The sequence below is a fragment of the Citrus sinensis genome, chromosome 4 (assembly GCF_022201045.2).
Source record: "Citrus sinensis cultivar Valencia sweet orange chromosome 4, DVS_A1.0, whole genome shotgun sequence".
Lineage (NCBI taxonomy): Eukaryota > Viridiplantae > Streptophyta > Magnoliopsida > Sapindales > Rutaceae > Citrus > Citrus sinensis.
The window spans coordinates 16,451,785-16,463,981 of NC_068559.1; the positions used below are offsets into that span (position 1 = coordinate 16,451,785).

Here is a 12,197-nt window from a genome sequence, read left to right on the forward strand (position 1 = left end):
AACAGAGGGTTGCTCGGTATTACAACCAGAAGGTGAACATACGGCAATTCAGGGTCGGAGACTGGGTATTGAGAAGAGTGAATCAGAGCACCAAAGATTCGACTCAAGGAGTGCTGGGACCGAATTGGGAAGGGCCATATAGAGTCAAGCAGATAGCAGGACCCGGAGCTTACAAGCTGGTTCGCGCAGACGGCCACGGGGTGAAACGCCCATGGAACGCAGCACACCTCCGGAAATACTTCCAGTAAGATTTGTACACATGTGAAAGCTATTTTCGCTCATGTTCATTACCGTTTATCTTTCACCCTTATTGTCAAAGCAAGTTCATACAGAACAACCCCCAAAACCTGCAATTGATGGAACTTGAAACTGTAAGAAAAATCAAAGGCATGCAAAGGCTCACCAAGTCTCAAAGCCTGTCTTATGGCGAGACAGAAGCCAAGCGTGCCAGGATCTGCTCGGCCACGAGAAGGCAGCAGAATCCCAATCCTCGAAAAATTCAAGGCACGCAAAGGCTCACCAAGTCTCAAAGCCTGTCTTATGGCGAGACAGAAGCCAAGCGTGCCAGGATCTGCTCGGCCACGAGAAGGCAGCAGAATCCCAATCCTCGAAAAATCCAAGGCACGCAAAGGCTCGCCAAGTCTCAAAGCCTATCTTATGGCGAGACAGAAGCCAAGCATGCCAGGATCTGCTCGACCACGAGAAGGCGAGCAGATTCCCAAAACATTCGAAGAAATTCCCAAGGCATGCAAAGGCTCGCCAAGTCTCAAAGCCTATCTTATGGCGAGACAGAAGCCAAGCATGCCAGGATCTGCTCGACCACGAGAAGGCGAGCAGACTCCCAAAACATTCGAAGGCGAGCAGACTCCCAAAACATTCGAAGAAATTCCCAAGGCATGCAAAGGCTCGCCAAGTCTCAAAGCCTATCTTATGGCGAGACAGAAGCCAAGCGTGCCAGGATCTGCTCGACCGCGCGAAGGCAAACCGAATCCCAGGCATTGGAAAATCTTCAAAGGCATGCGGCCAAACCCTGAGCCAAGCCGGAACTTGCTCGTCTAGACGAGGACAAGCAGATTCTCAAGCGAAAATTAATTCGTAATTACAACACAAGAAAGTAATCAAAAAATATTTTATTAATTTGTTAATAATTAACAGAGGGGATAATCTTCATAAACATTGTCCACTACAATAAAAGAAATATATCAAAAAGACGGCAGATTAGTGAGCCGAGCAGCATCGGTTGGCTGAACCTCCTCAGGTGCGGGGGGGGGGGGGGATCGCCAGTTGCGTCCGGGGGGGTGTTCGCCTCGCCCACTTCAGCAGGGACTGCACGAAGATGTGAGTTTTCCTCCTCAATCACGATCGGCTCTACCCCCTCGGCATCTTCCTTGGCCGCCTCCTCATCTATATGCCGAGCGACACCAGCTGCAAGGTCATCCACCTTCAGGTCAGGGTGTTGCTTCCCGAGGACGGCCATGATGCAACGATAGAAATGCCGAAGTCCCTGGTCGTACTGGTTGTCGGCCTCCCTCTCCAAGTTCTCGACCTGAGCCCGGTGGGAGTCACGGAGAGATTCGAGCTGAGCCTCATACATAGCCTTCTGCCTTTGCAGATCCTCCTGGACCTTGGTAAGCTCCTCCTCGAGGGTAATGGCTTTTGCTTGAGCAAGTGATTCTTGCTCTATCAACTTCAGATTCTCGAGATTCAGCTCCGCTGCTTTCTTCTCGGCAACGTCAGCTCTGCTCGTCGCCAATTGAATATCCTCCTTCATCTTCCGGTCGTAGCGGCCAACCTTAGCCTTGTAATAGGTGGTCATGCAGCTGAGGTGGAAAGCGCTATGCTGCATGGCCCCCACCAGCTCACCCAAGGTGCGGCCGTCAAAGTCCTCCAGGTCCTTATTGCTCACGGATTTAGTAAACTCATTGAGGTAAGGGACCAGTTGTTCTGCTCGGCTGTCAGGTAAGCGAGATCGAGGCCCGACAGGAGGAGAAGAGGTAGCAGGATCTGTGGCTACTCCACTAGCTTCCCCGACTTTTACAGGAGCCGGAGGTAAAATCTTCAAGAGTGGGGCCTGCTGCACGATGTTGGCCCGCTTTGCGGTAGGGGCATCCTTACTCTCGTCCCTCTTCGTGGTTGGAGGTCGAGAACGTTTTCGGGTCAGAGCCCCAATCACAGCGTCCTCCATCCTATGGCCAGGAAGTATCAAGCGAGACTCGAGCAAGTTGTATGTGGTTAACAGTTCCCGGCTCGAGCAGGAATTGACTAGCACAGCCTCAACCCGTTTGAGCTGGCCAGGTCGGAGTGGGAAATGAACGCCCCAAGAAACTACAACACAAACAGACACTTGGTTAGAAACAAGCCAATAAAACAAGAACAACTATGGATACAAGGCATCCGGAGCAAGCAGGCAACCTGGGACCGTGAAACGGGGTGGGACCCGATAATCCTTCTCGTCCATTTGTGCGACCTGACCCCAAGGACCCCCAGCAAAAAAGAACTTTCTCTTCCAATTCCCACCACCACCAGTAGGGAGGTCGGTTATAGGTTTCCTTGTCTTGGCGCTAGATTGGAAGTAGTACCAGCCGGCATCTTTGGGGCTGCTCTTTAGCTGGTACAGGTGCTTCACCTCATCAACCGTGGGCTCGCTTTGGCAACATCTGTCCCACAATATGAACAGACCAGAGAGCACTCTCCACCCATTGGGATTCAGCTGACCAGGAGCTAGATTTAGCCCGTTAAGTATCCGGGCAAAGTAAGGTTGCAAGGGACACCTCAGCCCGTAATTAAAGCTGTCCAAGTACAGGGTAACATACCCCCTAGGAGGCCGGCTGGGAGCATCCTTCTTTCCCGGGACCTTGAGAGGTATCTCACCAGGAATACTATACCTAAGTCGGAGGTCATTGAGCTCGTCAAACGTGGTCGTACACGACATGTAATCAATGGCATAATCACGCGACAAGGCTCTACCTCCTACTGTACCCCGTTCTTTTGGTCGTGATGTTCCAGATGGAGACACCTCACCAGAATCACCTTCCCCCTTCTCACTCAAGGTGCCTCCAGAGCCAGAAGATCCCTCTTCACCACTACTTCCGCTCGTGGAGGTCGTTTGGGGGGACATCCTCCTAGCGCTAGTCCCGACACTAGACCTAGTGGGTTCTAAGGGGGCCCCGGGGTCAAAAGCAGAATCAGCGGGCAGACTAGGCAAAAAACCTAGTTCGTCGTCACCAACCTCAACGACCTTCTCCTTACCCTTCGACATATCCTAAGTTCTACCCAAAACACCACCGCCAACTACAACCTCAAGCAAAGCAGAGAGAAAGGAAATTACCTACAACTAACCAGTGCCGAGAAAATAGAAGAAATACCTGAAGCAGGGACTCGGTCAGGGAGAGATAGGGATGACAGCTTTGGTGCCGAGGTTCATTCGCCGGAGAGACAAGAATGGAGAAAATGACGAGTTCGTGTTTGAAGATTTTGGGTTTTCTTACTGAGAAGCAAACTCTTGGGCTGTCAGCATTTAATGACGCATATTCCGAGAATCTCGCAACCGTAGGTTTGAAATTCAAATGGAAGGGTAGATTTCCGCCACATCACCGCATCCGCAATTAAATGCGACACGACTCTTGGCAGCCTTTTCCAGTCCCACGCGAGCAAAAACCATCGAGTTTCCACTGCTGGTCCACTACATTACCCAACACCAGAAACTGGGGGACCGGTGTTTGGGAGAGATACTGTTTGGGAGGAATACGTCGACGAGACCAGGAATGACGAGCAGATATGACGAGCAGATATCCGATGGCAGAGTCCTGCGAACCGGTGTGTTCCGTAAAAGCCTGGTGCGCGGAGGAACAGGAGCAGAAATATCCTGCTCGTCCACGATGATGTCATCCGCGAGGCCAATTCCCTATAAGAGGTATACGGCCATTCCGGCTAGAGGTCGATAGGCGAGGAGACCCGGTCGACGGCAGTTGGCAAGACATGCTCTCCAGCCCGAGAATCTAGGCACGACGGCCACGCTTTCCCCTGAACCGTGGCGTAACACGCAAGATCTCGCAGAACCACGACAGCCACGCTTTCCCCTGAACCGTGACGTAACACGCAAGATCTCGCAGAACCACGACAGCCACGCCTTCCCCTGAACCATGGCGTAACACGCAAGATCCCCCGTTTGCTCATAACGCAGCAGTCAGAGCCCCAGACCGTCTCGGAAAAAGCGGAAAACTGGGATTCAGAGGAAGCCTATAAAAAGGTAGCCAACGAAGGTAAAAGGGTTAGCAATTTCGATTCTAAAAGAGAGAAAACAATCTAAGAGCTATAAGATTGGTGGCGAGCGTTCCCCGAACCTTCATATCTGACTTGAGCGTCGGAGGGTTTGCGCCGGGAAAACAACCGGCGTACTCTGACTTGTCTGTGTGCGCAGGAACCTCCGGGGAAGAAGCCTTACGCGGAGACCTCCTGGTCGTGGTGAAGTTGATCGAGCAGAGATCCTGATCGTAGGCAGAGGAGAACCAGAATCCCGCATCAACAAATAAGGCACCACCACATGTATTCAACTAATGGTTATAGTTCCGGACAAAAATAATCCAACAACCGTTTAAAATATATATTAAAATTGAATTTAAAGTTGTACAGCCATCGGCAGAATGCATGAAATTGAAAAGTTACCGAATAAGATAGGTAAAAAAAAAAATAAATAAAATAAGAGCGCGAAGCGCAGATCTCACTATAGGAGCATGTGGATGGGCTGGCAACTAAAATTTACAAGGGCTGAGGGATTGCAAATTTGCAGCAGGTGAGAACATGGTCAATAAAGAGAGACGAGCAGCACCACCGAGCAGCGACCACCGAGCAGCGACCACCGAGCAGATCTGGAGTGGCAGCGAGCGAGGGAGAGGAGGGAAACGGAGAGAGACGATGAGAGCGAGCAGCACCACCGAGCACCGAGCACCGCAAGCACTGCGAGCAGCGACCACCGACGACCAGTGACCACCGAGTAGATCAGGAGTATTAGCGAGCGAGAGGAGGAGACGAGGAGTGGTAAAGAGCGAGTGAAGGAGAAGAGTAGTGCGCGAAAGGAGGGGAAGAGAAGGAGTACCAGCGAGCGTGGGAGAGGAGGGAGAGAGAGAGAGAGCTTTTTTTTTTTTTCCTTTTATACGGGCCTTTTAACTTTTTAAGTTTAAAAAAATCTTTTTTTTTTTTTCTGCCGAGAGACTCTCGGCATTCTCTCGGCGTGCTTGACATCTAGCACTCCTCTTTGGATATTGTGGATCAACAGTATCTCTTCCAGTCACTAAAGGTTAGTAATGTGAAAATTTGCGGGGAAATATAAGATGAAATATTTCGTATGAAAAGTTACAACAACTCACATTCCTACATTATTGAAATTTGGTTGTTTGCATTTACTGAATATTGCAGTATAGCCGAGAGACTCTTTGCCTTGCTTTTGAAGATGGGACTAAAAAGCTGCACGTGAGAATAACATTTTTTTTCCTATTTACAATGCTGGAGGTTGGTTAGTTATTTGCCTGACTATTATGTGCCACATAACGAATTTGTTAGAACTATTAAGAGTAAATTTTTAACTCAGTTTTGCTGTTAAATTAGCTCTCAACAGCCTATGTAAATGGCATTTTGTAATTCTTGTATCTATGAATTTTTCGTAATCTCCAAATCATTTTTTTTTTAAATTTTTACGAGGTAAGTGCAAAATACGAAATAGGGACAGCAGCAATACATGTGGGCTTTCGAACCGGCAGGTCCTTGATTAATTCGGGGTGGGTGGGTCCCCAAAAAACCTTAAAAATAATTTCAGTTTCATTTTTGGATGAGCCCAATACTTAAAAAAAAAAATTGGTTCAGGTTCGGGGATTTTATTAGACCCTTGTACCCAACTCGAAAATGAATACTAAAAAATAAAATAAAAATATGTTTTTACTTTAATAGACTATTTTCGATACACAAACTCTATATTCGCTTCAACGATCACTAGGTCAAAGAGTTCTAGTTTAACTTATAAGAGTCCAACAACACAGCTATTATTGTTATTGATTTATGAGATCCAGTTATGGTGCAACTGTAGTACCATACCAGAGTTGTTTTTAGCCATTAAATCTCTTACTTTTAAATCTAATGGTTATATTTAATAGCTGAAAGCAATTGTGGTATGATACCACAATTGCACCATAGTTAAGTCCTGATTTATGATGTGAAACGAAAAAGAATATGTGTTCACTTTGACTTTCGAGAAATTAATGGAGAAATTGCATAATTTTTTAAACAATCAAGTTTCAGGTAGTCTTGGGTGTATCCATTTAAATGATATTTTATTAGGAAAAGTATGTCAAATTTTAACAGTTTGCAACTCCACATTGCACCGTTGGAACTAAAAGTTGCAAACGAAGCGTAATCAAGAAAATGAGTCTATTATGTTCTGGAGTGTTACTGCATTCTTGTACATGGGCGGATCCAATTAAGGCCCAGGAGGGGCTTCAGCTCCCCCTGCGCCATTAAATTTTCTTTTAAATGTACGTCAAGCCCTTTCTGAAAAAGTTAGATAAATGAATTTGGACACATTTTTCATATATTAAAAGACTTGTAGTTCAATAGTAAGAATGCTATTTAATGGTTTCAAAACTTTGGTTCAAATTCCATTAGCCACATTATTTTATTTTTTTAAATATTTTGTGGAAACTACTTCGAAAAATGATATTTTCACGCATTTAAAAAAATAATTTATTACTATTATTATTTAGAATTTAAAAAAAAAGTAATAAAATTTGAGTTTATAAGACTTAAAATGTATTCAAGTGAACATTAAAAAAAATCTAAATTAAATAAAAAATTTTTAAACTAAGCCCCCCCCTCATTTTAGTTTCTGGGTCCGCCACTGTTCTTGTACATATACTTCTCAACACCATCTGAATTCTTGTATGAAGAATGCATATAAATCGTGATGGTTCATGAGAAACTACTGTAAGTTTGTGTTGAAGGCTTAAAATTATTTTGATTTGTCTTATAAATAGGGAATAAGCATGTTTGACACATAGTTCATTTGGTTATTTGAAGGTTGTTAAAATTTGATCGTTTGTAATTTTTTTTTCAAATATGTACATTTAAAATTATTATTTTTTATAAAAGAGACAAATATTCAAAATTATTAATTTTTTTTAATAAAGGTCCATGTTTTAATCTCCGCCCAATTCGGAGATATTTGAGGACATCCCCAAGTTACCGCCAATTAAAATTTTTTGGATATTGGATGAGTTCAGGGATTGCTTCAAGTTCAGGTTCAAGTAATCCTCGCTCAAAATCCGCCCCATTGGCATCACTGTATCAATGATCGATAGACTTCTCATTTATCTGTGTTGTAAATTTGTCAATAATTGGTATAATTTCCTTAATTTATTTGTATTGTGATATTCTGTCTTGATGGTTCAGGTTAGGATGCCAAGTTTGAGATTTATCTCATGGGAGACTTAAGTACGAAACCTGAGAGAAAATTGGGCTAACTTTTCTTGGAGAAGCAATTCCACATTTCCTAATTAGTTTCTGCTTTTGTAGTTTCATATTAGTGCTTGTTATTGAAATGAAAATTTTCTATTGTAGGTATGACACTGATTTTTACATACTGTATCGTATCTCTCAACTGCTCTATCTTTTTTTCTCCTTGCCATCCCTAGAGATGGACAATGGGTGGGATAGCACATGGCATGGCACATGTCTGTACAGCATGGCATGGTAAGAGCATGTTTTGGTAGGACACACGGCAAGGCATGCGGTTAGCTCATGCTTAGAATTTTAGGCACATGTGCTTTAGAAGTATAACACGATTAGAGATGGGTTAAAACACGGCACGTGAAAAGGCTCGTAATAAACATGTTTTACTTTTTAATAAAAGTAAACTTAAAATTTTATGATTTTACAAATAACTTGAAATTGAATCTTTTAATATATTTTATTAGCGCAATTTTTTTAAATTCATTTAATTTTTAATTTAAAAAATCTAAGTGATTTATGTTTATAATTTATTAATTGAATAATTGATATCATGATTTTAATAAATAAAATTATAAATATCATGATTTTATAAAAATGCATTAATGTTATTATGAACTATAATCTATGACTCTATTTAAGTTCACGTTAACAATTAAGTTAACATTAAGAAAAAATTATTATTATTATTGTTGTTGTTGTTAAGTATTAAAAAAAATTATGTTGTAAGTTCTAACTTAGTAATTAATATTATATTTTCTTACTATTATTTATTTATTATTATTGGATATGGACTTGAGTTTCGAAATTTTGATTTTATTAAATTTGACTAAACGCATATGGACAAAAAAAAGTACATAACTTGAAAAAAATACGCCAACAACTTGGCATGCCCTCTTAATTTTTTTTTTTAAAAAAGTTTATCATGTTTTTTTTTCCTTAAGCATGGTATGGCACAAGGAGAAGATTAATTAATTTAATTAGTAATCATCTATGTTTTAATATCTATTACATAGTAATCAAAGGGAGATATGTAACTATTGTTCTTTATGTTCACTTTTTAAGTATAGTGACTAACATTTTTTATAGAGACTAATTTTTACTTACAACTAATATTCATCAATCATTCTCTCGTTTTTATTTTATTTATTTTTAATTATTAAAGACAGGAGATTGAATAAAGTTCAAATCAATTTTTTAGTCTATACGTCTACGAAAACTCAAATTCAGATGACTAATTAAATAAAATTGTTTAAAAATAACTCCGTAAACCATCACCGCAGTTTTGAAAATCACTCCGTAAACCATCACCGCGGGCCATTCTCTCGTTTTAACTTGATAGCACAATTTCCACCCACAAAATCTATGCATGCCCCTAAACTCATTGTATTAAGTGTCAGCCATTCACTCTCTTAAATAAAGATAATATTGTCTATAATATCCCTACTTCAGTGTGTCAACATTACCATAAATAACCGTCTCTTTTTTCTTCTTTAATTGATTTGCTCTCTTCATCTCTTTATTCGTACTTTTCATATAAGTACTTAACTTGCTTGTCTGAGCACTGTAAATATTTAACATTAGTTGCTTGTTTTAGCAAACATAGAATAATTGTTGAAGAAACATTCGGGGTCGAATCAGAGCATGGACAAATTCCAATTTGTTATAGATGGAGTAACCAGATTGCCCCTGGCTTTAGATTCCAGCCAACAGATGAAGAACTGGTCTTCCAGTACCTAAAATGCAAGGTCTTCTCCTCCCCTTTGCCTGTCCCAATCATTCCCACATTAATAGTTGTAATTATGATCCATGGGATTTGCCAAGTTAGCTGAAATTCGAAGAATTGATTTCGTCTATATAATTATTCCAAATTGCAATTGTGAAGCTTTTAATTAAGTTCATTTGTTATATATTCGTGCTCAATCAGGTAACTTGGCGCAAGAGAGATACTTTTTAATTATTTGAATGGTGCAGGAATGAAGACATGTAGGTCTTCGTGTCAACCTGGATACGAGACTTAAACATCGGTGCTTGGACTTGGAAGTCTTCAGTAAATAATTCAATTTTTGCAAATTGAAGTTCGCTTCATCCCAATTGGTAATTACATGCTGGAGATGTGAAGTGTGGACTTAATCTTCTACATCACTGTGCAAAGATATGAACCCGTTGCTTAAAAAGTTCATTGACATAGACAAATCCATCTTGATTTTCAGTTGAGGGAGGTTCTGCAGTTTTTACTCTTTAGTACCACGAAAAATTTGCTTGCCTTGCTCAGTTTCCATAGCTCCATAAGCGAATAACTATCAATGGTGATTTGAAGAGAGTCTTTACTGTTGGCCTTGCTTGTAGAGCAGAAAAGTCGAACACTCATCGCCATTTGTGGGGGTTCACAGGGCTGGTAGCAGAAATGGAGCTTGAGAAGCACTATTTTGAGATATATCAAATTTCTTTGTTGTTTTAATTTGGCTCGAATTTATTACTCTTATCTAACTTCAGTTTGTTCATGTAGGTGATGGACCTTGTAGAAAAGCTATTCATTGATATTTTTGACGCGGTTAATAAAGAGCACAAGGAGCTTTTATATATTGTGGATCAACAGTATCCCTTCCAGCCGTTGAAGGTAAGGGATTTGAAATTTTTTTAAGAATATAAGATGAAATATTTCATATGAAAAATTATAATTGTTCGCATATTATTATAAATTAGTAAGTGATATAAGACACTCTACTTTGTATGTAAAAATACACTAATTAGGTTTCTAAGAAAAATTGGAGGGTCACAATGATCTCGCTTAACCATTTTAGTGCACTTGAGCTTATTAATAAGCCTCTTAAACACTTATCACAATTTTGTAATAATAATAAAATTAAATTGAAACAACAAAGATATAACATATAATTTAACAATATGAAATAAAACAAAAATACACTAACTCGAGGCTTGTAAAGATATTGTGTCCTTAAAATAGATTCACCACCTTCACAATGGTGTTTAAATTGTATTAGCATCTATCTCCCAAGATAAAACAAATTCGAATAGTATTGACAGCATAACCTCACTATTCTAAAGAACTTCATATAAATGTTTAAACTCTATCACACTGAAGCTTAAAACTAGAGAATATTTGCTTAAGAAAGAAGATTATAAAATCACTTGGATTTTGGTGTATTTTGCAAATGAACTGGAAGCTAATTTATAGGATTCAAGTTAAAATCCCATGTGGGGATTTGATTCATTTTTTTCACACTAAATGGGTGCTTTTTGAGATCCAATTTCTCATTTACCCAAATACCGATTTGAACATTCTATAGTTCTTTGCAAAGAGCTCACAAATGAGGTTTCAAATCAATTATGTAAGTTTATTTTTCCAATATTCATCTTGCTCAAAATTAGCCTCAAAATAGACACTTTATAATATTTTTCTAACAATTACAACTTACATTCTCAAGTCATTGTAATCTGATTGTTTGCATTAATTAAAACTTGCCCTACAATCCAGAGATCCTTCGCCTTGCTTTTAAAGACGAGATTAATAATAATAATAATAATAATCATCATCATCATCATCACCACCACCGATCATCACCGCCACCACCACAATTATCATAATAAATAATGATAATAATCAACTAAGGTCAGTTTAGTAACTCGTAACAATTCATTATGATTTTAAGATAAAGTAAACACATAAATGACAATACAATTTATTCGATTTCGATTCCTGTAACTAAAGAAAGCATTCCACGTGTTAAACTCACATTACGTGTTGGATTCTAACACATATGGATTCCACTCTATTATCGTTTCAGTTCATTCTGATTACTAATTAGCAAATGTGTTATAAGAGGAATGGGTAGACTTATCATCACAATATGACCACCTGTTAAACCCACATTACATGTTGTTTTTCTCCATAACTAACTAAATGTTAATTTGATATAGAGAGGTGGGTCTACGAACGAATGACTGAAGATTTTTTTCCATATGGTACATGGTATATCATTGAAGACCCTAATAAAAAAATTTTAATTTAGAACAAAACGAGTTTTTAAATTAGAAAAATGAATTTGAGAATGTGGTTTGAAGAAACAAAGACAACAATTGAACTGTATAGATAGATAACACACAGAATTCAATAAGGCTTTGGAAGGTACCTGTAATTTTGCATGAATTGTTTTTAGTTTGACCCTGATCTAAAATAGAGCTCTTATATTTTGTTGGCACATTCATCAGTACCGGAGCACTGAATGATTTAGGTGCAAAGAATTAAGTTACCATGTTATGCCTTTCTCCAAATGATAGAGTACGCTTCACTTTCGATATATACACTTCCTCTCGTTGAATTTATGTCATCATGCAACTCTCAACCGATCATGAAGAGTATATGCATACATAAGCTCAATCCCATTGGCGGAGCTGAATTATGGGTCTCATAGCTTTGCCAATGGGAGCTTGCCATGCGCGCCATACCAGATCAGGCCTCACACACACACACACGAGAACTTACTACTTCGTACACGAGATGAGAAGCAGGTGGCTATAGAAACCCGGTTAGAATGTCAAATAATTTGATTAGAAATGGTAAAAAAGACTGGGTCGGCCTGTGGTGGCTGTAGAAATCCATTTAGAATGTCAAATACTTTGATTAGGAATGGTAAAAAAGTTTGAGCCGATCTAAGCCTAGATTATTTCTATGGGCTTTG

At 40.0% G+C, this 12,197-nt stretch overlaps 1 protein-coding gene across 1 annotated transcript; it reads right to left on the reverse strand.

Moving 5' to 3' along the window:
* Nucleotides 1–287: 287 nt before the first annotated feature.
* Nucleotides 288–3,259, reverse strand: LOC127901864 (uncharacterized). Its single transcript, XM_052439891.1, has 3 exons — nt 2,680–3,259; nt 1,316–2,325; nt 288–347 (listed from the first exon to the last, which is right to left on the reverse strand). Exons 1-3 carry the CDS (start codon nt 3,257–3,259, stop codon nt 288–290), a joined length of 1,650 nt encoding a protein of 549 aa, XP_052295851.1.
* Between the last annotated feature and the right edge of the window lie 8,938 nt (nt 3,260–12,197).